Genomic DNA, 27,966 nt, shown 5'->3' with positions numbered 1-27,966 from the left:
AAAAAAAGAATTTAATGTGTCTAATTTAAATATCAAAAACATTTGTTTTGTTTCTAAATCGGATCAATGTCCACTCGTATGATCTGGAAGAGAACCAATGAAATGAAATTGAAAAGCTGAGATGTCCTCTCTGGGATTGGAGTAATGCTCTGTGACTGTGGTAATAAACCTGTTTAGACAGTAATTGTTCTAGTTTATCCTTTTGCTACGTAGTACACACAGAAGAGTATACAACACGTGTATAAGTACATGCAATGAATGACGTAATAAGCATTTATAATTAACAGGGTGTGACTGATTGGATGAGTTTGTTGTCGAAGTATTATTGCACTGTTCATGGCCTCTCAGAAGAGGAGTGAGACGGGACGAGGAGATCTACTGACACCCAAGACAATTTGCACGGACAAGCTCTCATATCCCCCTCCGGTCCTAATGCTGGATGAGACATCTGAGGTTATAATATGCCACAACAGTAATGGATCTTTGACATGAAAAATGAAGACAAGTTAGACGTGGAGAGATCTTAATTATTGAGACACTCGCTATTAGGTTGAATTCATTAACTGACTTCAAAATTGAATTTCTGTGCAGGCATAACAAACTCAATGCCACTCTAAATCGCGACCGACATCTTAAATTAGCATCGGGTTTAAAACGAATTAAAATAAATTGCAAATATCTGCAGTGCTAATGTGGTCAAGTACAAGATTATATTCCCATGTTGTGAGTGTGCGATAATCACATGGTTTGGATTGTACTAAGATGCAACCATTCAAAAACAATGTATTCCATAATAAATAAAAGGGCCCAATAATAAATCAACCATAATTTGTCTGCAAGGAGTGGAGGTAGTCAAGGTGGATGAGTTTAAATACCTGGGATCAACCATCCAAAGCAACAGAGAGCTGAAGAAGAGACTGCAGGCAGGGTGGAGTGGGTGGAGATGAGTATGAGGTGTGACAGAAGGATATTAGCAAGAGGGAAATGGAAGGTTTACAAAGTAAAACCTGCTATGATGGATTGCTTGGAGATGGTGTCACTGACAAAAAACAGGAGATCGAGCTGAAGTAGCAGAATTGAAAGATTCTCAGATTTATTTATAAATGAGTATATCAGAGGGACCTCAAGTCCAATGCTTTCGAGACAAATTAGAGAACCAAGGCTGAGATATTTTGGACATGTGCAGAGGAAGGATAGTGGATATACTGGACAAAGGATGTTAAAGATGGAGCTGCCAGGCGGGATGAAAACAGATAACGTTTATGGATATAGTGGAGGATGACATACGGAAGACTGATGTGACAGAGGAGGATGCTATGAAGAGGGTGACATGGGGGCAGATGATCTGCTGTGGTGATCCCTAAAGGGAGCGGCCAAAAGAAGAAGATTCAGTGAGCATAAAGAGAAACAGAAAGTTCGCTTTTCATTAACAGACTGTAAAAACAGGATGGCAGTTTGAGCTCATAAACTGAGTTTAAACTTTTATATGTGAAGGTGTAACTATAGGGCCAGTTATAAAATGGCAAGAAATTGTTCAAGCTTTGTCTAAATTAACTTTAATTAAATGATTAATATTTGCTAAAATAAATAAATGAATGAATGAATAAATAAGAGAAGAAGAAAAATGAAAAGGAAATCGAGTGTTTACTCTCGTGTGTAAGCTCATCAGTCATCAAGCACATCCACGCCAGGGGGCACCAGCGGACACGCGGCGGGTCTGACTTTCCGGAAATGGAGACACGAGGCGAGCCAAACATTTTCCACCGGCTCCTTCTCTCTTTGTCCATCCAGCTCCTGTCGAAGCAACATCAACAGCAACACCATGTCGAATGTTGTCGACACGAAATTGTACGACATCCTCGGAGTGTCTCCGTCTGCAACTGAAAATGAGCTGAAAAAGGTAAATACACGGGAGATAATTTGCGGGATTATATATTGCGTTTAAGCTTCAAAGTCTTAAAAGTGCCTCAATCAGGAAATGCGTTGCTATGCGAAGCTAACTAACATTAGCAGTGAATCAGGCTGACCGGCCTGGATATTCATGTGACAGTCGGGCTGTGTCGTTTATGAGTTCAATAAATGTTTTATTTTTCTTTCACAGTTTAGCTACGATCGACTAGGAAAACGTATGTTTTTCAATTTGTTAATGTGAAAAAGGTCAACCGAAACCAAGGCTAGCTCGTACGCGTCAAACGATTGACCTCACGCTAGCTTTAGCTTAAGTGTTTGTCGCGAAACCAGCCAAACTAGTCCTTGATTTTGTGTTTGACAAACGGTGGAAATAGATTCCTAACACGTAGTGATCAAAATGAGCCGAAGAATCCAAGTTTGATATTTATTCAGCGGTTTTGTTTTTTTATTTAAATTTGGTTGGGTTTTTTTTCTCCCAACCGGCGTGTGATGTTTTTTTTTTAACTGGCCATGCTAGACTAGACTAAATTGATGTTCACCGACCTCTTGTTTATTAGCACATTATCGGATAACTTTATTACGCTGTCATATTTTCATCTTAAACGTTATCGTTACCCCGTCCGTGCTTGGCGAGAAGATATGCTAATTAGCTTAGAAGCGTTAGCACTGAAATTGTCAGACATTTTGAGTTGCCTTTTTTCACTAAAGGGTAATTCCCGGGGATGGGTGCGTGGAAATGGTGAATAGCAGTCGTCGCTACTAAACCAGTTATGGATTATTGTTGGGAGAAAATGATTTTTTTTAAAGCCGAGACAGAAAGTGCGTGGCCGGCCAGGTTTGTTCGGGGAGGGAGGCACGTGTGATTGCGTAAACCGTAGATAAGCTTCCTTCATGTGTGTTGGAGTCATGTCGACGCAAGTTTCCCGTAAACAACGCATGCCCAATGTAAAACTTGCTAGCTAATGGAGTTATCTCTGTTTTTTGTTATTGTGTAGGCATACCGGAAACTCGCAAAAGAATATCATCCCGACAAGAACCCTAATTCTGGAGATAAGGTAACTCCTCCGTGGCAGCCTCCACCTGGTTTACAGTGGAGCTGGTCATCATATGTCCAGATGAGTTATGCGATTATGTTTGTTTTAATTATGTTTGAAATTAAAAAACGTGATTGGGAAAACAATAAAAAGCTAAAAAGTCTGTTTTCATTTTATGCACCAAATTCTAATGTATGTGTACTTAATTACTCTGTTTCGTTTATTGATTTGCAGATTTTCTTTCTTTTGTTTTTTGGATGTTTATTAAAATTAGTCCTTTGGATAAAGTGCAATGTGTTGCTATCAGTGTTATGTATAACTAAAGAAGAAAAATAGTTTAAAATGTTTAAGTAAAACATTTTAAACATAGAGAACATGTTCTCTCATAGAGATGTGCCTAGTATTTTGTGTATCTGAAGCTTTAATGTATCTTTCAGTCCTGTTATGACAGGAGTTACTTCCCGTTTTACTTTTGCTTTGTGGTGATTTCGCTTTAAGCCTTTACATTTCATTAAGGGTTTAAATTGTTATTGAACATTGAGCTGAAGTTGGAAGAGCCCTTTCCACAGCTGTGCTTAACATTCGCATTAGTTTCTAATGTAGATTTTGGAATGTTTATTGAAAGGTGTGGGGGGGGGGGGGCGGGAATTACAAGCCTCTCTTTCATCATCCCCAATATGGCAGTGAGAGATTTTCTCAGCAGGAAATTGTTGCCAACAGGAAAATGGCAACTTTAGAGTCTTAAGCCTGGAGGCAGTGTTCATAATAATGAAAGCATTTGAGTTTTGGAAATGGTGTGTCCTACCGAGAATATCCTTTACACTGGCTGTGAGATTAACTTGTAACTCATGCTGAACGTCACATTTTATCTTCAAAGCAAATGGAAGCTAGATGTTATTCTTTTTAACTATTAGTTTTCTTTCTAATTTTTTTTTATTTTTTATTGGAGACCTAAGAGTGTTGGTAAAGTTTGTATAGGTCAGTTGAAACTTTGAGTTACTGTTTTGACAGGTAATCAATTTGCTGTGAATTTGCTCTGAAGTCTTATGTTTTGGAGAGCTGAAATTGTACCCAAGACTTCTGTCCCCCTCGGGTGTTTTAGATGGAGCCAAAGGAAAATCCCAAGTGTTATTTATTTTTCACCAGTTTAGTTGATTGGTGTCTGCTTTCCATAAGCTTAAGACACATTTTTATTTAATGGTTCTAAAATGAACCCCAGACTGTATGTGTGGCTGGATCTAAGTGGGTCAGTTAATTGTTTTGTCAAATCCCAAAAGCCATTTTGAAACAGGCCGTTCCCTTCGTCCAGTTAATTTTATTTTATTTTTTGTCTTGTCTCCGTTTCTGGTCTTCTCAAAATGTAGTTCAAAGAAATCAGCTTTGCCTATGAGGTGCTAACTAACCCTGAAAAGAAAGAACTTTATGATCGCTATGGAGAACAAGGCTTGCGGGAAGGTGGCGGGGGTGGCCCAGGGATGGACGATATCTTCTCCCACATCTTTGGAGGTGGACTCTTTGGCTTCATGGGTGGACAGAGCAGTCGATCCAGGAATGGAGGTCGGAGGAGAGGAGAAGACATGGTCCATCCACTCAAGTAAGACCTAGCTTGGAAACTCAGATGTACTACATTAAATTGATTTAATGTTTTTGTGTTTGCAATTAATTAAAATTGCTCTTGATGTGCAGCACAACTATTTTATCTTGCATCAGTTGATATCATGTTTTTTTTCTGTAGGGTTTCACTGGAGGACCTTTACAATGGAAAAACAACTAAACTACAACTTAGCAAGAATGTACTCTGTAGCACTTGCAATGGGTGAGTAGTATAACCAACATCTTGCTGTTATTTCTGCTTGATAGTTTAGATATTAACAGTTTTAATCCTGGGATATTTGTTGGTTATTACAACAAATCCATCTGTGGCTTTGTGTGAATACAGGCAGGGAGGCAAGACGGGTGCTGTACAAAAGTGTACGGCGTGTAGGGGGCGTGGCATGCGCATCATGATCAGACAGCTGGCCCCGGGTATGGTCCAACAGATGCAGTCAGTGTGTACTGATTGTAATGGAGAGGGTAAGTGCCACAGTGATGTAAACCATGACTAAGCACTTGCGTGTTTTATTGATCTGCACAGATCTCTGATCCTGTGTTTTATTTAATCTGCCCCAGGTGAGGTGATCAGTGAGAAAGACCGCTGTAAAAAATGCGAGGGCAAGAAAGTCGTGAAGGAGGTGAAGATTCTGGAGGTGCATGTGGACAAAGGCATGAAGCATGGCCAGAAAATTACCTTTGGAGGAGAAGCTGACCAGGCACCTGGCGTTGAACCTGGGGATATAGTTCTTGTCCTGCAAGAAAAAGAGCACGAGGTACATGGGGGGGGAGTCTGATTCATGTTATCCTTTCCCTCGTAACCCATGCATACTCTGTAATAGGAGGTGATGGTTTTAACATTATTTTGAGCAGTCTATTCTCCTTTTGTGTTTTTTGTATGTCAGTTGCTAATTACTTCACTCCCATAAAAAGGTGAACTTCTTCTAATCCAGCTCCTCACACCTGACCAAAGCTTCCTGTTGCATTCTTTTGATGTCAAACTGTTGATTCTGTTTTCACTAATGGCCAAAATCTCATAGTCTCAGCTGGTTCGTAAAATGTATGTATAACACAGTATAACACAGTACATGTGTGGGTGTGCAGAGGTGACGAATTTACGCACAACTTAAATAAGCATCAAAGAAGTGGAAATAAAATCTCGGAGACGTTGGAGTTAGTCATGCAGAATTTGTATATTTCAATTTTTTTAAAAATAAGTTTTAATTACATTTTGATTTTTGTTTTGATTTCAGGGTGTTTTTTAAATAAATTTGGTTAGTTTTGGCGTGTTTATAAATGTTTAGTTTTAATCTTTAATTATTTTAACACAGAGGATATTTATCTAGGAGCAGATTTTAACATTTTGGAATGAGTGTTATAGCAGCAGAGTGTCAGGCTGGTGTAGAGGTTAGTATTATCATTCCCTGGGGTGTTTCTGCATGGAGTTGGCATGTTCTGCCTGTGGGAACTCAAGCTTCCTCCCACAGTCCAGACAGACACGTAAGGTGAATAAGTCATTCTAACAGGTGAATTATGCTTCTGTGTTAGATCTGTGTCGTACCTTACGTCATAACCAGGACCCTATTATTATTATTTTTATTTTTTTTTTCCCTACAACATAACGTTGTAGGTAACGTTTCATGATTTCATTTTTAATTATGATGCTTGGGTTTTTACCCCCTCCCATCCCACCTGATGTGGTTTAACAATGCACTTTTTGCATACAACCTGGGTACATCTGTGAGCATTGTGGTAACTTGGAGCGTTGCATACAGTTTGGAAGGCATTTGGGGGGCAATCTATAGCATTTTCCGTTTGCTCTAGTAAATTCACTTAGTGTAGTAGATGGACGACCTGGTCATTGTTTCTCTGTCTATGGCATTATGCTTCACCTAACTTTCATACTAACATGCCAACCTCCTGCAGCGCTGATGGATAATAATTTTATGGGTCTTAGGTAGGGCTGGGCCATATCATACCGTTCACGGTAATACCGGTATAATGTCGGGCAACGATAAGAAAATGAAATATCGCGATAGAATATGGGTGAAACTGATACAGATTAGAAAAATATGATTTCTGTATCAGTCATAGTTTTGTGAGCTGTCAGAGCCTAAAATGCAACATTACTAAGGTTGATAGTTTTTAATTAATTTTATCTCTCATAAAAGCTGCAATTGTCTTGATCAGATATCATGTCAAATAATTTCTTATGTGTTGAGGCACCCCTCCTTATGCAATACGAGATTTAAATAATTGTTTTAGCACTTTGAGCACTCAAAAGCCTAAGTCATGTGTTATATAGTGTTTGATTGTGGGCTAAATGGTGCACCTGCTGTGGAATATATACAGCTGTTGTTCGTGAGTTTATGATTCATGAGTAAGCTACTGATTTAAAACACCCCCTCTGTTTGCAATAATTCAAGAAATAAAGTAAGAAAATCTTAAATTGTATCACAGAAAATTCTAACAGGGAAAAAAAGTCTGTATTTCAGTGCATATAAGAAGGAAAACATTATACATTATTGAGTTTTTGTAATTAAATCGTATTATGCCTTAATGTTGAATTTCTTTGGTAGCAAAACGTCTTGATGCATTCTCAATCATCCAGGAAAGTAAATCTCCAAAAAGTTGATTCTGTTCATCTGGACGTAGCGTTTTGTGGGAGAAATGTTTCGTCACTCATCCAAGTGACTTCTTCAGTCTCAGCTGACCGCAGGTTTCCCCAATCTTATAAACCGTACATTTGCATAATGACTGAAACCAGCCCACTGAAGGATGCAAATTCTCATTACCACTGATCAAAGACCACTGATCAATGGCCATGAGTACCATTCACAGAGAGTTGGGGAATGGCTGCAATTACAGCATTGTAAGATGGCGAAAGATGGGTGTGCCGTGGGCTCCCCAGCCTAAGGGTTAATCTTTCGGCATCTTACAATGCTGTGATTGCAGCCACACAGTGGACCAAAGGAAAAAGGATTTTGTGTAGTAGCTGAACACAGTGTTCCTGGAAATGAAGAAAAGGAGTGTTTCTGTTCACTGAAAAATCAGCGCTTATGATTCTACATGGTTGAAGTGTTGAGTTCCTGGTTTGCATTAACAACGCTTGTAGCTGGATGCCAAAAAGTGATGGGTGTCCTCTCGTGAAATAAAGTTATATTGACATCATGAGTGGTGGATTGATAGGCTAATCAGTCTTGTGATGCTGATCTTTTTTTCAAGAGCAATTCAACTAAATGTTGTAATTTTAATAAAACAGACAAATCGTAATGAAGCTTATTTGTCGTAATGGTGCCAAATTCAGAAATATGCAAGTATTATTTAACTTAGAAAATATTCAAATACAGAGGGAGCCCAGGAAGCTGAGAGCAAAGTCCTCTATTGGGGTGATACAGTATTATGGGGTCTGATTATTCTAGACCTCGTAAGTGGTCATAAGACTTTTAACCTTCTCCAGGCAGACATTGCAGATTTGCAACAGTTAAGAACTAACAACCTGATTACCCCACATACATATTTTATGAGGTTTTTTTTACTCAGAAGTACCACTGCAGGACTTGGTTGTGCATTAGCAGCAAAAAACTTAATTTGGGCCTGAGAGGGTTGAATTTGATTCTGGATTTAAGAGGAAGACAATGAAATGGGTTAGTAATTATAGCCACTTACCTTACTCGGCTGAGGTAAATAAAGACCCTGGTAAATGTTAAAGGAAATGGGTTGTGGATGGTTTTGGCTTAACTAGAACACCACCCAGAGCTTCAGGAGTGCCTCTGGCTCCTTCTCCCACAGGATGTCTATCTTTAATGTCAAAATATGTCATTCATAGACATCTGTAGCATAATGAGTTGGTACAGCCAGCAGCAACAACACATAAAACACTGATCATGGAACATCAGTACTCTTTATGAAATGGCACAAAAGGTCTGAAAATCATTTGAAGTAGTACAATAAAAAGTATTTAAGAGGCATTAAAAAACTACTTGTCTGTGTATACAGGAATACATTCTGACAGCATCCTATTGAGTAAATTAGTAACTTTTTTGTGCTATACTTGTTTGTACTATTGATTTCTAACAAATGCTCTAAGGCAGAGGTGTTTAGTGTTCGGATACAATACAGTTTACAAAAATGTGATGGTGCGAACTTAATTGTTTTCTAATAATTAATAAAAAATAATTAAAATTGACAAAGCATTACAGTGCCAAAAAAGCTAGCTTGTGGAACAGTGTGAATTTAAAGTACAAGGCCTCTACTGAGTGTTCCATTATGGGTTGATGTTTGTCTTGTTAATTCTAGCCTTTTGATAAGATATTTATTTGCCTGTCAGTTTAGTGTGCAGGAGTTCTTAAAGCTGTTGTGTAACGCATTTTACTGCAACATAAGAAAGAAATGTTACAAAACTCCAAGTTCATAGCCTCCCCCAATGTCTTGACTGCCAAATTACACCATGAAGAAGCATTGTCACACAGTCAATTATAGCTGTCACAGATGACGAGCTCAAAAGACACTGTCAGAGAAAATGATTCTGACCACTTTAAAAGGCTATCAGTCACAGACAAAAGCAATTTGTTCTGACAATTATCTGTTACCGTGTTTAATGTGGTTTTTATGAGAGAATAGGCTTCAGCGATGAGAACTCTTTGGATTATTGGAATAAAAAAACATTTTTTTTCCCCCTAAAATTGACTAACTTCTGCTTTAGCCCCAGCTTTATTCAAAGGTAATGATATACAGTGACATGCTTTCCCACACTGTCATATTTGGTATATCAGGAAATGATGCTTTGTTTGTTTGGTTTGTTTGTTTTTAAATCTGTTAGAACTGTGACGATTTCATCTATTAACAGATATTACTAACAATCTCTCTCTATTTTCAGACATATAGACGAGATGGCAATGACCTCTTCATGAACCACAAGATTGGGCTGGTGGAGGCGCTGTGTGGTTTCCAGTTTATGTTGAAACATTTAGATGGAAGACAAATTGTTGTTAAGTACCCTGCTGGCAAAGTCATTGAACCAGGTAAACATCCATTTTTAACATTGCTTTTCTTACTGAATTTGTCAGGAACAGACTGCATCATTATTCAAAGCTCTGACGTGGTTGCCAGATAAGTGTATTAGCCTAGCAGGTGTCCAGCTTTGGGCTTTATTGGCAGAGAGTTTCTATCATTGTAAAGATGTTCTTCACACTAACACTGGGGGGTGGGTTTACCCTAAATCCCCAGTGCTGGAAATACTGTTTAGAAAAATGTGATTAAGTCTAATTTTAAACAAACGGCACTCTTTTCTAGGCTCTGTCAGGATGGTGCGGGGAGAAGGCATGCCACAGTACCGAAACCCTTTCGAGAAAGGAGATCTTTATATCAAGTTTGATGTCCAGTTTCCTGACAACAATTGGATCAGCCCTGAGAAACTTGGGGTATGACAGATTTGTGCTTTTAATTTACTGTCTTTAATCTTCTAATTTTGATTTGTCTCATTATAGACAAAGACCAAAGCTCATTCTTCGTACTTAGAAGTAATTACAAAACTGTCCTTCATAGGCAATTTTTTTTCCTCCATATAATTAGATTAAGACATTAAAACTATATTCCAAACAGACTTAAGTCAGCGAGTCATTTACAGTTGAGTTCAAATATATTATTTAAATCAGACTTGCCCATCAGGCCTCTGAGGGGGCATCAGTGATGGCAGCACACGGAGGCAGTAAATAGATTTGCTCTTTTATTAGCAGCTTTGAAACAAGCAAGGAAAAAGGGAAATATTGGCAGCAGTGTTGATGGAGAAAGTCCACAGCACACCTTACTTTGAACAACAGCTGCTTTAACTTGAAAAATATACATGATTTTCAGACAGCTCAGCAGTGAGTTAGCTGTCTGACCTGTAACATGTTCACATGTAGGACTGCTGTTTTTCTTGGGTGGAAAGCAATTTATATGTGTACGGTTAGTGGGGAGAAACCCAAGGTGCATGTTTTCTCAAATGATTTTTTCTACTATGTCTTCAGAGTCCGTCACATAATCTGGTTTTGGTCTGAAGAGAAAGTATGACCTGTTTGTTTGTTGTCGTTGTTTTAACGAGGGGGGGAAAGATATTAATTTCATTCAGACTTCCATTCAGCGATTTGATTCCTTCTTGTGATGAATGTGAAAGTACTTAAATTCTGTCACGCTTGTCTTTCTGGCTGAGGATGGAAGTGAATTTCTTCCTGAGACAGCACCCCTTCTCGCTCTCTCTCTCCTTGTAGCAGTGCACTCATGACCCCACAACCTTCTGACACCAGAGAATGGTTAGAAATCCCAATGAAGCTGCCTGTTAAAGCTGTATTTTGAAAATTGTTTTCCCTGTGAAGGAGCTGGAAGACATGCTGCCCTCACGGTCAGAGCCACCCATCATCAGTGGAGACACGGAGGAGGTCGACCTGCAAGATTATGACGTCAGCCAGAGCTCGTCATCTGGTAACCGCAGGGAGGCTTACAATGACAGCTCGGACGAAGAGGGCAGCCACCACGGCTCGGGAGTACAGTGTGCCCACCAGTAATCTCATGCGCTTTCCCACTCTGACATATACACATACAGACACACACAACCCATGAGCTAGATGGGAGAAAATGTATGAGTTGCAGACTAAACAAAGGCAGGTCAGGCTCAGTAGCTCCTCAGACACAGATCACAATCACACTGACTCGTGCACAAGTTGTTGATTGTTTGAAATATTGTGCCCTTGAATCATTTTGATTTTTGTCTGAGGAACTAACACTGGTGCAGCCAGAGACAGATCTAGACACTTTAAACAGCAACTTTAGGTAAAAATTCATATAAAATATTTAAGATGTAATGAAACAAGTGGTCGCCTCAGTGAACACCATGTTAGGATGACGATCTTCTGTTCATACAGACTTCACCCACCCACCTTTCTCTTCCTCTGTCATGGCTGATAGTCCAGTGTCCTGCTAATTGGAGCTCAAGATCAGTAAAAAGGAATGTTTCTTTGTGACATGGGTTCTGTTTTCATAGTATTTACATTAATTTAAAAGACTAACCAATGTGCAAAGACAAAGCAGCTGAGCAACGTGACATGCAGATCCTCGGACTTATGCATTCATGGACTTGTCGACTCGGCGCCATTTGTAGGATTTGTTTTCTGATTTTTACAGCTTTAGTTTCTTTCTAGGTTTTTACGTGTTGTTGTTGTTTTTTTTTTTTGGTTTTTTTTGTTGTTTTTTTTCCCCTGTCTTTACTTTTTAATTCGAACAGAAATTTCATTAAGTGTGTATATCACTGAAGTGGTTGTTGGTAAGCTTCATCAGCTGCTGTATTTCAAGGCTGTGTGATTTAAAAATAAATAAATAAATAAAAACCTATAGTCTGTACCTGTGCTGAGACCATGTGCATGTACAAAGCTTTGGTTCCCGCACTTGTCAAACATCCAATAAAGCAGCACACTTCTCAAGAAATGTCTATGAAGTTGTTGAATAAACTGTTGAAATATCATTCGTAGTGTGTTACATTGATTTTTGCAATGTTTTTCTTTTTGCCACCAGAAGTAGTAGGCTAGAAATAAGTTGAAGCCATCAGAGTTTTGAAATGGCTCACTAAGGGAAAAAAGTTGTTCTTTCTATACACAATGTGTCAATGACGAGAACTAATCCAAGGATCCTGCCAACTATTCTCTGGAGGTACTGTATGACTAAATCAAAAAACATTTCCATCCTCAGTCAGCTGTCATCAGTGAACAGGATCGCACACTGTCCTAAAAGCAGTCTGAGTGGAAAGACATGCCAATGAAACTACAATGCTGTGACCTCTGTAGTTCTTGAAGAGGCAGCTGATCACTGCTTCTTCCATTAGTATTTGTGTACAGTGTAAACTGTTGAATGGGTTGAGAAGCACGCATATATACATGCATATACATTTCAACTGGTCATGCTGGTAGCTTTGGTTAGTGGTGCTGATTTAAGTAGTGTTGCCATTTAAGTGTCCTGTGATGTGGTTTATTGACTTCAATGTGAGGAACCCTTAGTGACCTGAACATCGGGCATCTATCGGCCCTTTCAGTGTCATTTAAAGAGTGAAACAGCTAAAACCAAGCTATTTAATTAGTGTGGATCATGTCCTACCTGTGCCAATGACCCTTGTGTTTAACAAATCTCAGCTACGTCTTCTTTGTAATCATCAAACTTTTATTAGAGTTCAGAAAAACCTGTGTAAATGCTGGTATCTGATAGGTCACTGAGGAATTTCCTTCATCAGTGCTTGTTTTAGAGGGCTCCTGACATTTGTATTCTATTGGAAAATGCAGTAAGTTATGAGCCATCAAACAAATATGGAACAATGCAAAATAGTGATAATATTGAAGAAGTCACTTGTTGACCCATTAGCGGGGGGCCCTTAAACAGTTCTTTTTTTGGTGGTCATAGTAGTAATGCTAGCGAAGGAGGCAAGGGTTTTGTGTTGCAGTGTGGTGCAGATTAACAGAAAACAAAAATCTGTTTTACAGTTTTCCCAAATTTGGGGATAGTGGAGTATGTAGGAAATGTAAGAAAGTTAAAATGACAATCTAGTAAAAGTCTTTTATTTTAATTTTAACAAGTACATAAGTAATAACAAAATCATTTTATTTCCAATTTTGCTGTGTCAGTGTGAAAAACAATCGTTATTATTTACGGTTATCATGTAAGTTTAAAGACAAGCTTAGACAGCATTTTCACATTGACTTTTCATTATGGAAAGGATGGAATTTTCTTTAGTGCTAAGTCAGTTTTAATTTATGGCAAAGATGAAGTTAGCTACTTCACTGTAGAAGCAAACCCTAAAGTGCTTAGTAAAAGGGTGCCGAACATAAGGCCCGGGGGGTGTAAACGGCCGTCAAAGACTCAAAATGCATCCAGTTGATTGCTTTGGATAGGTGCATTTTCATAAATTTGAGCCTACCCCTTTTCCTATTTATAAGGACCGCCCCATGGCCTTTCATACTTATTTACCAATGTATTAGACAGAATCTTTTTTTATTTTATTTCACCATCTACTATACTTACTATACTATACTACACTCTTGGTTTTATAATGACAATTTAACCCCCGAAATGTCAGACTGACAGATTTCTTTCTTCATACTGTTGACATTGCACTTGTTTTTGTTATATTATAGCATTAAACATGTAGTAAACTTCTTTGTACTAGAAAGATCAGTTTCACTGGTCCAGCTAGCTTAAATCAACGTCCATTGACTAGATGGACTTAAACAATGAATAACAAAATACAAGGAAACTTAGACCCAAACTAATAACAGCTACAACAAGAACTTAAGAAAGCTTCAACATACCTAAGAAAAGAAATATAGCAATAAACCCTGACAAATTGGTAACTCTTTGAAGTGTTACTGGGCATTCACAATCAGTCACTTTGTGCAGTGAGTCAAAGCATTGGGTGGACTGCATCAGGCTAAACTAAATTGATAGAATTGAGTGGACTCGTACTTATAAGAGAGTTAGAACAACAACTAAAAAAACTTAGAATATTCTGAAAAGAACTAATATAGGTTAACTGGGAGGAGCGGTGAAAATTAAGATGGAACAGAGGTGGAGGAAGACGATGTTACATCATGTGAGGAGCAGCAGTGTCCCTCCTCCAGAACAAGTGAAAGTATTTTTTCTTCTTTTTTAGGCACTGTTCCATGAGCACTTTTTTTTCTCAAGGATAAGGTTTGTCAACTCATGGATTATTTCTGCATTTTCTTTCTCAAGTTTCTTGCATCTTTTCTCCACATCTTCTAATTCTGCTTCATGTGTTTTCTGTTGTTGCTTTTGCACCTGGATTTTAGTGTTCTTGTTCTTCAAGTAGTTAGAAAGTTCCTGAAGTTCTGTGTTTTTTCTCAGCATTTCATTGATGCTACTCTGCATCTCTGAGCATTGTTTTTCCGGCTTTTTCTTTTCTCCCTCCAGTTCAGTTGTTTTGTACTTCCTTTTTGTTTTGTTTTTTCCTCTGAAGAACAAGTTTTTCTTCTTTCTGTTTCATGCTCCTTCTCTTGAAGTATTTCTTGATTTTTGAGCAGTGTTTCATCAAGAGTTATTTGGAGCACCTTGTATTTTTCTCATCTCTTCAAGTTTGCAATCCATTTCTTTCTGTTGTGTGTCCTGTTGTTCTTTTTCTCGAAGAAAATCTTTATTTCTGTGCAGTGTTTTGTCGAGCCTTAATTAAAGCACTGGATTTTTTCCCCCATGTCTTCAAGCTTGGTGTCCATTCCTTTCTGTTTTATCTCTTGTTGGTTTCTCTCTTGGAGCAGCTGTTGATTTTTGTGCAATGTTTTGTTATGCTTTACCTGCAGCCTTGGAGTTTGGACTGCATGTCTCTCTGCTCGATGTCCTGTTGTTTCTTCTCTTGGTGGATTTCTTTATTTTTTCCAGAGCTTCATCAAGCTTTACTTGCAAGCCTTCGTTGTGTTTCTCTGTGTTCTGAAGCTTGCAATCCGTTTCTTTCTGTTTCATGTCCTGTTGCTTCTTCTCTTGAAGCATCTCTTGATTTTTCAGCAGTTTCACTAAGAGTTATTTGGTGCATTTTATATTTTTCCTCTTTCTCTTGAGGTTTGCAATCCATTTCTTTCTGTTGTGTGTCCTGTTGTTCTTTTCTTGAAGAAACTTTATGTCTGTGCAGTGTTTTATTGAGCTTTATTTGGAGCACTCTGGATTTTTCCTTCATGTCTTCAAGCTTGCTGTCCATTTCTTTCTTTGAACTCTATGTCCTGTTTTTTTTTCTCTTGGAAGATTTCATTATTTTTTTCCAGAGCTTGATCAAGCTTTTCTTGGAGCTCCTGATTCTTTTTGTCTTGCAGAGCCCATTGTTTCTCCTCAATAATACCTTCTTTTTCTTGAAGCTGGTAGGACTGTTTTTTTTTTTTCATTCAGCACTCTTTCACTCATTTTCTTGCCTCAGGGACATAATCTTTTCTCTGTTCATGAGATTTTCATTCTGCATTTCTTCAAAGCGCTTCTCCTCTAGTTGTACGTGTTCACCCCAAGGAAGAGAGCTGAGGTAAGGGTCTAGGGGTTCATCCCATGGAAGACAGCTGGGGTCAACTTCTTGTCTTTCTTGATCATTTCTCTGTATCTTTTTTATATATATTTTTTTTAATTATTCAACTTTATTCAACAAAAATTTACAATGTATTTCAATCGGGAGACCCTTCAAATCCTCATTCAACTTATTCGTCTTTCAACTCTAACTACTTCCACATATGTTGACCCACAGATACCATTTAAACTTTAAAACGAAGTCAAGCTATTCAGCTTGTATTTATCTTTTCAATATCTTTTATACTTTTTTATTCAGTTCCAGTTTAAGTTTCATGCTTTATTTTCTAATGTACATTTTAAACATGCTCGGCTACTTGCCAGCTTCAAAACCCCTGAAATACAGACACACAGAGACATACACTCACACAGGGAGAGAGAGACAGACAAACACACAAGGAAATACAGACACACAGAGACATACACTCACACAGAAACACACACATACATGTGCGCGCACACACACAGCGCAAATATTCAGTTTTTTTCTCATCTACATTTTAAACATCTTCAGCTACTTTCCAACTTTGAAACTTCTTCATCTGTGTGAACTTTAGCTTTCAACAGTTCAACACTTCAGCCTTCAGGTGAATGTTTCGTCCTATTTCAGCTCATTCAACATTTTTAACAACATTCAGCAGCCATTTCAGCTCAAAACATTCAGCTATCAGCATTTACACTGCAGTTTCTTCAGAAAATGCATTTTCTAGTTCTAAATGTACTAGTTAATAGTAAATACGTGACATTCTATGCAAAACCTTATTGATGGGAATCAAAAGCGTAATATTTTTGCTTAAATTTGAAATAATCTACAGGGAATTGTAATACACACTATCATCTTTTTCGCTTAAGTGTGCTGTGTATTTCAACCCTGTACTCTTACAATACTGAATCCACACCGAAGACACTGCTGCACTGCACTGTTTCTTACACTTTAAAGTTATGCTTTAGTGTCATCTCATATTTATGCTTCCGTTTGACTAAGCCACGTTAATCTCTCCTTTTAGTTGATTGATTTGGATAAATGTAACTTAACGGTGTACTGCTAATTATAACATTTTAGCCCTTCGTATTTTCTAGTACCTAAAAAATAAGATAAAAAAAAATAAAAGGAGACAACTTTATATATCACGTCGCATTCACAGGAGAATACATGTAATACACTGAACATAGCAGTGACGTCATTGGACCCATGTATTTCACTATTCATAAATGCCCTTTTCGAGAGTTTCCGTCAGCGGCGCCGTGGCTTAGTTGGTTAAAGCGCCTGTCTAGTAAACAGGAGATCCTGGGTTCGAATCCCAGCGGTGCCTTTTATTTCTTTCTTTTCAGTTGTTTCTTTTGTTGTTCAGTGTGCACCATTTGTCATAACTTTACATTTACATAGTACTTTTCTCTCAGCAAAACACTTTTCCAGGTGTATGTGAAACTCAAAATACGTTATTAAATTAAAAGGGACTGTATAATTTATTTTAAAGTCCAACTTGCAGTACAAGAGTTTAACCACACGAGGGCGAAAGTGAAAGGGCATACTCATAAAAGAATCAGAGCACAAGCGGGCGAGAGGGAGAAGATTGTTATGTATCTTTCCTACCAGAAGCCGTCTACGTAATTCTGTATTTCAGTTCAATATATAAAGTTTCATCTGGAGAAAGAGGGGACAAGGCTTAAGAATTATGTGAGCCACTTTTTTTCATTTAAGATGTGGAAAGCTGAGTAGAGTCAGCCAAAGTTAGAGCGGAAGTAGTCTTCAAGAAAACAAAAAATTTCTAGCTTTGCATCTCAACTGTAATTTTAAACTACAAATCCAAACCCTATATAATCTTGATTTTTATATCTAAGACTATAGTCTATAAGACGTTTAGTTTTATAATGCTGCAAAACTTAACGTTTGCCACGAAGCCTTTATTTTGAAGGGAGTAACAAGAAGCCGCATCGCTAGTTGGAGCTAACTTGATCGTAGCGTCTTGGCTACCGCTGCAAAAGAAGGACACAATGCCTTTTCACGGCAAGGAGGAGCTCTAGCTGTGTCCAGGCTGGACGCAGATGCCGGAGCTAGTGTGGATCGCACAGATGTGGAGCGAACAGCGAAACGCGTGTGGGAGATAATAGCAGAGGTCCCCGCCGGACCATGGGACTGACGGTACTGCCCCTGCTGCTGCCTCTTCTCGGGCTGCTGTGGCTCCGCTGTGCTCTGCTCTGTGCAGGTGAGAAACAACAATGCGTCTCTACACCGCTGTGATGTTTTAGACGGAGGTTTGTTCTAATTAGTTTAGAAAGCTCTGCCTGTGATGTTCACGAACACATGATGGCATGCACAAGTGATCCGCATTGCCCGGTGAAATGTAAGTGGCCATGCTTTTCTATTTCTTGATCCGTGTTCGCATCTTTACGGGAGATCCGGTAATTTACAAAGCTCCTACTATGATTACATCAGTGACTATCAGAGCGGAGCGTCTCTGTGTTCACACCCGAGCAGCAGCAGTGGGTGTTATTTTGTCTACTACTGTGTGTCTCTGATTAAGTGATCTGATAGATGAAGACGGTTTGTTTTCATTGTTTTGATTGGATGGAGGGAGAGCACAGAGGCTATCGTTGTGCAGAAACCTGCGGGATTATTGATCTGTGGTGGGTAAATGATCACGGTTAGTGTGGAAACATGGACGCGCTTTCGCAAATGTGATACTGCTGCTATCGGCATTACATCACTGCTTCTCTGCAGCCAGTCAACCCCACGGTCCCCTCCTCCCCCCTCCATTGTCATACACTGCACTTAATTGGCATTTAAATAAAGAGGAAGGCTGCTAAAGGGACACAGAGTGAGAGTTTGGAGGTGTGTGTGTGATCCAGGTGTTAACATTGTGTGGGGTCGAGGGTTCTGGACTGTGTCTTCATTATGGGGACAGAAAGCCAGTCCAGATAATTCAGGTCTTCAAAAATTAAGATAAAGGGATATGTTCAGGTTAGGTTTTTGGGTTAGACAAGTTGTAGTTAGGGTAAGATCATGAATGTTAAGTCAGGGTGATGTGAGACTGAGGAGAGAAGAGATTTTCACGATTAAAGGGGAACACACCATCCCAACTCAGGAACCTTCAAGCTTTGAGGTTGGCTGATGTGTCCAGTGTGCATGTTGTCCTTATGCCTGGTGCTCCAGCCTGTGTTGCTGTCTGTTCCCCTGTGCTGGCAACCTGTCCAGGATGTCCACGAGTCTAGTCGGATAAGCGGTTTAAAAAGCAAAAAGTCAAAAAAAGAATTGATGTTTTCACACATAAAGTTCTAGGGTGATTGAAGTTGCATGCACAAATACACACACAAGCTGCAACTGCATTCAGTATCTCCACATTTTACCTGAGCTCATGATTATGTGTGGTTTTTGAGAACAATGCAGATTAAAAACTGAAGGGCTTAATGCTGAAGTGCAACCTTAATCCACTTGTTTCTCTCAGGTACGCTTCACTGTAATCAGAGCAGGAAATTAAAAAGGGACATTTACATGCCTTAAAAGCTATAAATGCAATTTCAAATGTTTTTGTAAAAAAACAAACAAAACTTAATATCCCTTTATACACATTTCAGTGAAAGTTTGGCATGGTTTACTCCATTACATTTGTTTGAAAGCTATTAAACTACAGGTTTGATATATGTTAAGCTAAAAAACACACAAATATTATCAGCACCACTGAGGTTTACATCACCTAACCCAAGGTAGCTCCTAAAAAAAACTACGGGAAGTTTTTTCACATCTAATAATTCCAGCGTGATGCTAATAATCAGCCACGGGATCGACATAATAATCTCCTTTAAGGAACATTTTACAGCTGATCTTCATTAAATGTGAATGTAGCGTCAAAACCTATAGATGTAGTTTTCCCACCACTATCTATTAGTGTGTCTTGTGTTGTTACGTTTTGTGTATTCACCTTTCACTGATAAAACACTATTTTAATATTTTGATGACTCTATTGGCGTCTGAGCTGGAGTTGTTCTTGGCTGCAGTGCATTTTGGAGTCTCTGGATGTCATAGAGAAAAGGTTTGCTCCCTGAGCAACTATTGTTGGTGAACTGTTCATGTTCTGTAGTTTAAGCATAAAACAGCAGCTAAATCTTATTTTTTTACATCTGTTGGTAAACCAAAAATAGTGAGTTAATGTGAATTTTCTTTCTCTCTCTCTTTCTCTCTGTGATCAGATTTTTCCAGCATCTGAGTTTGAAAGTAGATGAAACACAAACACAACAGTCAAAATGTGCTTCAGTTCTCTTATTCATTGTACCAAACAACAGCATTGTGTAGCAGCTTGGTCCAGCCCAGTATGTGTAGGTATTTATGTGTGTGCTAAGTTAGTGTGGATAGTCGATATCCGCACTTAAACGATTCCTCCCTCCGCCACCCTGCTTCACTCTGCTGACTTTACTGATTCATCAAGTAAGCCAGAAACAAACAGCACTAAGCAGCAGACTCCCTGCTGTGTGTCAGCGCTGGATCATAGTTGAGCTAATGTTCTGTCTCTGTGGTTTTGGTTAATTAAGAGGCTTGTTAGACAGCGTTTCCTTGCATGTGTTTCATTCTTTCTGTGGCATTAAGCAGTAATGCGATGATTAATGCGCCTGCTCTATATTATTGCTTTCAGCACAAGAATGAAATGAGATACTTCCCATTCCACATTTATGTTGCAGATTATGATGCCGGTAACTTGATCGCTGCGCCTTTACTTAGAAAAACAACAGGATTCAGTGCCTGCACACCACACAGAGGTTTGCGTGTTAGTCCTGGAGCTTTTCCTGGCCTGCTCACACATTTGTGTTGCTCCCTGGAGTAATGGTGTGATGGCAGCAGGAGATGCTGTTGCCTTGGCTGCCAGTTTGGCTGCTGCTTCTGTTTAAAGCTCCATCTGATCAGCGTGGAGCTTCCCCACAATGGCACTAAGGTCATTTGTCTTGTCAGTGAATCGTTTAGTGTTTTTTGTAGCGGTCACAAATAAAAGAATGAGGATAAAACGGTTTATAGAGTGTGGAAGCCAACATTTTGGTAATGCTCGATGTCTGCCAAGTGTTCGTGTTCTTAGTTCTGATGTGCACAAGGAGCATTCAGACCGACCTCCCTAATATGTATGCTGCCATCCCCCCTGTCTTTTTTGAGACAGGCTGCAGCGAGCAGGTGGAGATCCATACAGAGCGGAGGGGTGTGATCTACAGCCCTTCCTGGCCTTTAAACTACCCAGCTGGGGTCAACTGCAGCTGGCATATTCAGGGGGGTCAAGGAGAAGTTATTACCATCAGGTAGAGTCCCTGAAACATACGCTGCATACATATGATATTTCTATAACCGAGTCACCTAAACTCATGTTCCATGCTCCAGTTTCCGTAACTTCGACCTGGCGGAGTCAGGAAAATGCATGGGAGACTGGCTCCTGCTGACACCTACGTGGAAGAGAGAATCCAGGCTATGTGGCTCGGTGCTGCCGCAGCCCTTCATCTCCACCAGGGGGCGTGTTTGGCTCTTCTTCCACTCTCAAGCCAACAGCTCTGGGCAAGCCCAGGGCTTCCGACTCTCTTACATCAGAGGTAAGCTGGAAAATATTTGCATATTGCTTATCCACTCCATAAACATACCAGAGTGCGTGAAAATATTAGAAATACCTCTACAGTTTAATCCATTAGCAACACCCACTGCAAACTCATTATTAAATAAAATGAAATAAAATAATAAATAAATAAAAAAAATAAAATAAAATGAATTATCATGTTTATAACATTTACGTCAGGGCCACCTGCAGTATTTTATATTTGAACATAAGCATCTGTTCTGGGACCTCCCCATGCTTCTATGCGCATATGTGGAAAACACGAGGTGGGTAAAGTAGCAGCAGAATCTCTGTGCAGACCAGAGCATGCATCAGTAACAGCAGTTATAACAACATAGAGGTCAAGATGCAGCATTAAAACAGAGATTTAATAAAGCCATAATAAAGTTTTGTGAGGGTTGAATTAATAGAGCTGTTTTGTATGTTTGCACAGGGTTACTGCTTGGTTTGTTTTGATATGATCATCCACAATACTAATGCATTTTTTTTGTTATGGTTTGTCTTTTTTTAAAAAGCTGAGAAAAGCCTAAAACCTGTGATATTGATTGCAGTTGGACATGGCAGACAGATGAGACTGGCAACTATCTCTTGGGGGGTAAAAGTGATGTTTTAGCAGCTAACCAGACATATTCTTTTTTAGGTCACCTAGGTCAGAGCAGCTGTCAGTCAGATGAATTCCTCTGTGGGAATGGGAAGTGTCTTCCTCGCTCCTGGAAGTGCAACGGTCAGGATGAATGTGGGGATGCCTCGGATGAACGCAGCTGCTTGCCGACTCCCACTGAGGCGCAGCCGGGCCTCTGCCCCTTTGGCTCTCTGCCGTGCACCGAGGCCCAGTCCACCCGATGCCTGCCCGCGGGCCTGCGCTGCAACGGAGCCCGGGACTGCCACGATGGAAGTGACGAACTGGGTTGCCCTGACACTACTTGTGGCAAACGTCTGGGGAACTTTTATGGCTCGTTTGCCTCTCCCGATTTTTTCCGTGCGAACCGTAGCGGCGACACTGAGCTGAGATGCTCCTGGTTGTTGGACACTCAGGACCCTAAGCCCATTGTTCTGCAGCTGGACCTGCAGCTGGGGCCTGGAGATTTGCTGCATGTCTATGACGGCCTGCTGCAGCGAGCGGAGCATCTGTTACAGGTGTTGTCATATCACAACAACAGGCGGCCCGCCCTGTTGGAGTCGAGCCGGGGACAGATGAGCGTTTTGTACATGGCCCAGCCTCACAGTCCGGGGCATGGTTTCAATGCTACATATCAGGTACTGAGGTTGGCTAATGTTCATTTCATTCATCGTTTATTCTCATCTATCCTTTGAAATTCTTTCAACCTCTTTTTTTAAAGTTGTTTAAAACTTTTAATTTGTCAAAAGTTACAGTGTTTTTCTTTTTTAATCCAAAGTAACTGATTTAGAAACAGTAACTGCTCTTTTTGTTCAGAAAACACAGTCAGTTAAGTATAGTACAAGTTGTCCCTTCTGTGTCTAGACAGTGATGCATTTCTCCTCCATCCTACCAGGTGAAAGGTTACTGTTTTCCTGGCGAGCGTCCCTGCGGCAGTGATCAGGGCTGTTACTCTGAACGCCAGCGCTGTGACGGCTACTGGCACTGCCCATCTGGTCGAGATGAGGAGGGCTGTCCGATGTGTCCAGATGGAGAGTTCCCCTGCGAGGGTGGTACAGGAATGTGTTACCCAGCCTCTGAACGCTGCAACAACCAGAAGAGGTGTCCAGATGGGTCGGACGAGAAGAACTGCTACGATTGCCAACCTGGAAACTTCCACTGTGGGACTAACCTGTGTATCTTTGAGACGTGGCGCTGTGACGGCCAGGAGGACTGTTTAGATGGAAGCGATGAGAGGGACTGCTTGGCAGCAGTGCCCAGGAAAGTGATCACAGCTGCCCTGATCGGCAGTCTGGTCTGCAGTCTCCTGTTGGTTATTGCTCTTGGCTGTGCCCTTAAACTGCACTCCCTCAGGAACCGAGAGTACAGGTGGGCCCTCATTCTGCCACTAAATGAATGTTAAGTCAGAGGAACGCTGGGATGGTGTTGATTGTTGCAGCTGCCAGAAACTGTAGAAGTGAAAGTATTTTTGTGGGTTTTCAAATAGTTTTCCTGATTTTTCCCTAATCCTGCTCTGTTTTTTCCTTCCTCACTCCTTTACAGAGCTTTTGAGACGCAGATGACTCGCATGGAGGCCGACTTTGTCCAGAGAGAGGCTCCTCCTTCATATGGTCAGTTAATAGCCCAGGGTCTTATCCCTCCGGTGGAAGATTTTCCTGTATACAATCCCACCCAGGTAACAAATTCGCGCACACTAACAGACACTGGCGACGCTGCATTTAGAGAGAAATGAACTTCAGCGTGTTTCTGTTTTAATCCCCCGTCATCCAGGCTTCAGTGTTACAGAATCTTCGGTTGGCAATGCGCAGGCAGATAAGGCGTCACTCAACTCGCCGCTCCACTTCCTCCTCTTCCAGACGACGTCTAGGCCATCTTTGGAATCGCTTGTTCCGTAGTGGAGGACGAGGCAGAGGCCACGCCCCACTCCTGGATCCCCCTGGACCCACGCAGATCACACTAGGGCTTCACAGCTACCGGACTGTCGGGGAGCAGGGACCTCAGAACGGGGCCATGTCTGCAGGTGGGTCTGACGTAGTGGGTGTGGACCTGCCGGAGAGCCCTGCATCGCCTCTCTCCTTTCATTCAGTAGACAGTCCAGAGGAGGAAGAGGACCTGTCACCTGTCAGCAGAGATGGCAGCAGGGCTGCAGAGTCTTCACCTCCCACTCCTTGCCAGAGTGACTCCTCAGTACAAAGTGGACTTCCTCTCTCCCCCCAGGAAGCCTCTGTACCCCTGTGCCCACCCCGGGCATCTAGAAAATTGGTTCTGGAGCTTGCAGTTAACCTGAAGGGGGTTTCCTTAAGACGTTACTCCCCCTTAGGACCTTTGTCCCCTATTTCACCCCCTGTGTTTCCCAGCAGTTCCCAGACACCATCAACTCAACCTCAACCACAGGGTTCAGAGGTGACTTCACCCACCGAGCCCTTATTTTCCTCTGTGAAACCAGAGGACAGTGACAGCCAGTTTACTGTGAACGTGCCAAGCAGGGATGAGATGAAACCAGAGGCAAGAAGCAGCCTATGCAGGTTTGGCAGAAGCATCAGTGAAGAGGGAGGAGATTTAGGAAGGGAGACGCTGTGCTGAAAAGTTTAGGATGACGCTCTCCTCACTGTCGAGAGCTGGCAATTGCAATATCAGTTCTGATAAAGTGTCCTTGAGATGTGACTCCACCAGAGTCAGAGGTGAGAACCTGTACTTCAGCCTTTTGTTTGGAGGGGGTACAATATGAAACTCAATAAATATCACTCCATTTCATTATTTGAATGCATAAAATGTGCAGTTGCAAACAATTATGCACATGCAGTCTTATCCTAAGACGAATAAAACCAGCATTAGTCGTTCTTCCTGTAAATTGCTTTCTAAAGCTCATGCCAGAGCTTAACTACTTCATTTAAATGCAAACAGATAGCCCCAATTAGCCCGTTATGATATTTACCCTGAATTTGTTCCAAAAGATTAAATCCAGTTTTGGCCACAAGTACTAATACAACCCACTACTGGCAAAATGTATCTGAAATGCCAAAACAGCCTTTATGTCTTTACCCAAAGCCATTATGCACCGCTACATACTGTGAGCCATAACAGCCTAATGAGTGAACACACAAATTGATCTGATCGATCCTCTATTCTTGTTCCCTTTTATTGTTTATGTTAGTTGTTATTGTTTTATGACATCATTAATATGTCACGGCTGAGTGCATCAATTAAGGATGTTGTTGCTGAAATTTTACATTTTTTTTTAAATATTGGCAACAAATCCTGTGATTTGTCCACATCAACCTTCTTAAAGACATAACAGCAGTAAGGAGAGAAATCAGACAAAGCCGTGGACATTGAACAGAATAACACACGAGGTGCACTCGTGGAAGCAGGAGTTTGAAACTCTTATGTATTTATTCATTATTTAACACATTTTTGTAATTTCCTTATAAGATCTTATTTTACACATTGATAAATATGATGATAAATAGATGGAATATTGAGCTGAATATTGACTCTACATTTCCATGAAGAGTCAATATTCAATATTCAGGGATTGTTCAGGGATTTGTTCTTCATGGTTACATAATAACAGACCATTACAGATATCACTGGTTGATTTTGGTCTTGTTGTGCGTTTTGTTGACAGTAAGAAATGTCTTGAAATACAGCTTTGAACCGTGTCAGAAAAAGGTTTGATATTTTTTTTAATAGGTTTTTATATTTTCCTGTGGAGAGTTTGATGAAAATAGCACACCTGGTAGTCTAGGTTACCCTAGTGCAGGCTAGGATAGTTTCTGTCTGAAGGCAGTCATTAAAGCTAGTTTTCCCCTCTGTTTTATAACCTTGTGCTAAGCTAAGTAGGTGCAAGCTATAGTATATATTTATAATTGAGAATTTGGAAGCTTATCTCCCAGAAAAAATATCAACTTTTCCTTTAACACTTGTGCAGTGTCAGTATTGATTCATCAGACATCATTTTGACCACTTTTAAGAAACATCAAGAACTTATTTATTCACTTTTATCAATTGTAGCTTTAGTTTTTATCTTCATGTATGATCAGTTTAATATAAGCCAAACTTGGATGAAGATTTACAAAGTGAGTCCAAGAATATTGCCTCTAACTCTGTTCAGCCTCTCATCCTTTTCATAATAAACCAAACCTGTCCCGTTAAACAAAGTCCATCCTTTTAAATGAACCCGACTTTATATATATATATATATATATATATATATGTATATGAGTGTTTGCATTGACCTCCATTCAGTGCACTGACTGTATGTGAATGCCCAAGAAACTTTGGAAAGAGGAGCTTCACATGGAAATACTGTTTGTTCACTGTTCATCCCAGTCGATGACTGGGTCACCGTGGATGTCTGGACTGCTGGTTTATTCTGGTGGAAATTCAAATCTATGCTGTGGAATTTTCTAATACTGGACGCTTAAGCAAAGACCTCTATTTTCAAGTCTTCAGTGGAGACCTGTACAAAGTTTTGCTTTACGTTTCTCTTTCTGCCTTGAAGTTATTGCCTGTTTCTGGGCTGCTTTTTGACACTGGTAACATTTTGCTAATCACTGTTGGACCTTTAAAGAATGTACCAGTCTTCTTTTGTTATAAATATCAGTGATTCCCCCCTCCCACTTGTGCTGCAGGATATTTATACTAGAAGAATAAGAAGCCAATAAGTAGTGTGGGTTTGGAGCAAAAGAGAATTGACCAGAATGCCATTTCGTGTGGAAAAACTAGATCGTTCCTACTGTTTTTTTTTCTTTAAAATGAGCTGAATGTGCCATGCTACCCTACAAGTTTTGCCAAGAACAGCTGCTATATGTTATGTGCCATTAGAGATATCTCCATAGTCCTTCCAACTAATTTCTGCCTCATAATCTGTTCTCATCTCCAGTTCTTTCTTTGAAATATCAAAAAATAAGCTAATTATATTTATTTATAGTTTTACAGATGTTTTACTTGTGTTCTCTTGTACGTCTATTTAAAAAACATCCGTCCTCATTTAGCTTAAAGTGAAATCGTTTAGCTGCTGTCTGGAAAAAAAATGCGTATCTTGCTTTGTGATTTAGAGACATGCATTAAAAACGCCTTAATGGGGTTTTCCCTGTTGTTGCAATGGTCAAGGAGGGTTTATGAATCAACTCTGTGGTTTACCTGTTTGAAGAGATTAGATTTGTCTTTGTCTAGACAACACTCTTTTATACATGTCATGTGATTGTTAAATATGACTGATCTGGAGGTACAGTGCACTAATATGTCAGAAATCTCAGCTCTGGGATTATTACAGCGAAGAGTAAGAGAAAGGGAACCTTTCAGGTCTTCTTCCATTGTATTTAAGTAGTGATTTATTCAGGATGTAGTCATCAGCTTAAGGAGAGTCATGGTAATTTGGTACAATCTTTAGTGAAATTGTGTTACACTGACTGCTAATGTGGTTAGGTTGATGATTATGACCTGCCAGTTTAGATAAGTGTGTCTTTTCTGTTCCCTGAATTTCAGCGTTTATGCTTTAGCAAAATGTCTTCAGTATGCTTTAGTAATAGCTGTACGTTTGTATAGTTTTGTGCACAGGTAAGCACACTGGATTGTGGCCACTGGAAAGTAAAGTTCTGCTGAAAGCTTCTGTCTGATAATATCATCATTAGAGACTTGAGTTTGAAGCTTTGTTCCCTTCACAGGCTGAAGATGATGTTTGTTTCTCACGTTTTGAGAATTATGTTTGTATATTTTGTGCTGCAAGAGAAATGCTGCCATGGCATTGTTGGGTTTGCAGATCCAAAATTCTGTTTAATCTTCTGCTTATCATAATTTTCCTGTGCCTGCAATAAATAAACTTCAAAATTTATTTTCTGGGGGGTTTTTTTTCTCTTCTTTTTAAAAAAATTTTTTTTTAACTCGTCGCCAAAAGACCAGTGAGTTAATGTGATGTGTGAGCGTAATGTGCACACAAACTATCCTCATTAGATTGTGCAATGAAAACAAAACATATAATTTGCTTTTCTGTGCTTTAAATGATACAATAACCTGTAAACTGTGGTGGATTGTACCTGGATGAGCTACTACGTCACTCGCATTCTGGTTTTTCATAGTAAAATGTACTATAGTAAACTGTTGTTGGCATCAAACTACTCAAAGTGCAACCACCAACGTACTACTGGTACATAGT

At 39.9% G+C, this 27,966-nt stretch overlaps 2 protein-coding genes and 1 non-coding gene across 3 annotated transcripts; all 3 read left to right on the top strand.

Annotated features, from left to right (window-relative positions):
• The first annotated feature begins 1,718 nt into the window (after positions 1-1,718).
• dnaja2a (DnaJ heat shock protein family (Hsp40) member A2a) lies at positions 1,719-12,033 on the top strand. The gene is made up of 9 exons (XM_026175388.2): positions 1,719-1,900; positions 2,907-2,966; positions 4,310-4,539; positions 4,681-4,761; positions 4,885-5,018; positions 5,115-5,311; positions 9,415-9,559; positions 9,831-9,958; positions 10,892-12,033. Exons 1-9 carry the CDS (start codon positions 1,823-1,825, stop codon positions 11,078-11,080), a joined length of 1,242 nt encoding a protein of 413 aa, XP_026031173.1. The 5' UTR covers positions 1,719-1,822; the 3' UTR covers positions 11,081-12,033.
• A 4,814-nt stretch (positions 12,034-16,847) lies between these two features.
• Positions 16,848-16,921, top strand: trnat-agu (transfer RNA threonine (anticodon AGU)). The gene has a single exon. It is a non-coding gene; the product is annotated as a tRNA-Thr (tRNA).
• Positions 16,922-17,460: 539 nt separating this feature from the next.
• On the top strand, positions 17,461-27,645 carry lrp3 (low density lipoprotein receptor-related protein 3). The gene is made up of 7 exons (XM_026175376.2): positions 17,461-17,815; positions 20,750-20,885; positions 20,965-21,170; positions 21,831-22,447; positions 22,705-23,177; positions 23,352-23,484; positions 23,580-27,645. Exons 1-7 carry the CDS (start codon positions 17,740-17,742, stop codon positions 24,390-24,392), a joined length of 2,454 nt encoding a protein of 817 aa, XP_026031161.2. The 5' UTR covers positions 17,461-17,739; the 3' UTR covers positions 24,393-27,645.
• Positions 27,646-27,966: the final 321 nt, after the last annotated feature.

Source organism: Astatotilapia calliptera, chromosome 1 (assembly GCF_964374335.1).
Source record: "Astatotilapia calliptera chromosome 1, fAstCal68.1, whole genome shotgun sequence".
Classification (NCBI taxonomy): Eukaryota; Metazoa; Chordata; class Actinopteri; order Cichliformes; family Cichlidae; genus Astatotilapia; species Astatotilapia calliptera.
Note: the sequence above shows the minus strand (reverse complement) of the source record. Positions and strands in the feature narration are given on the sequence as shown.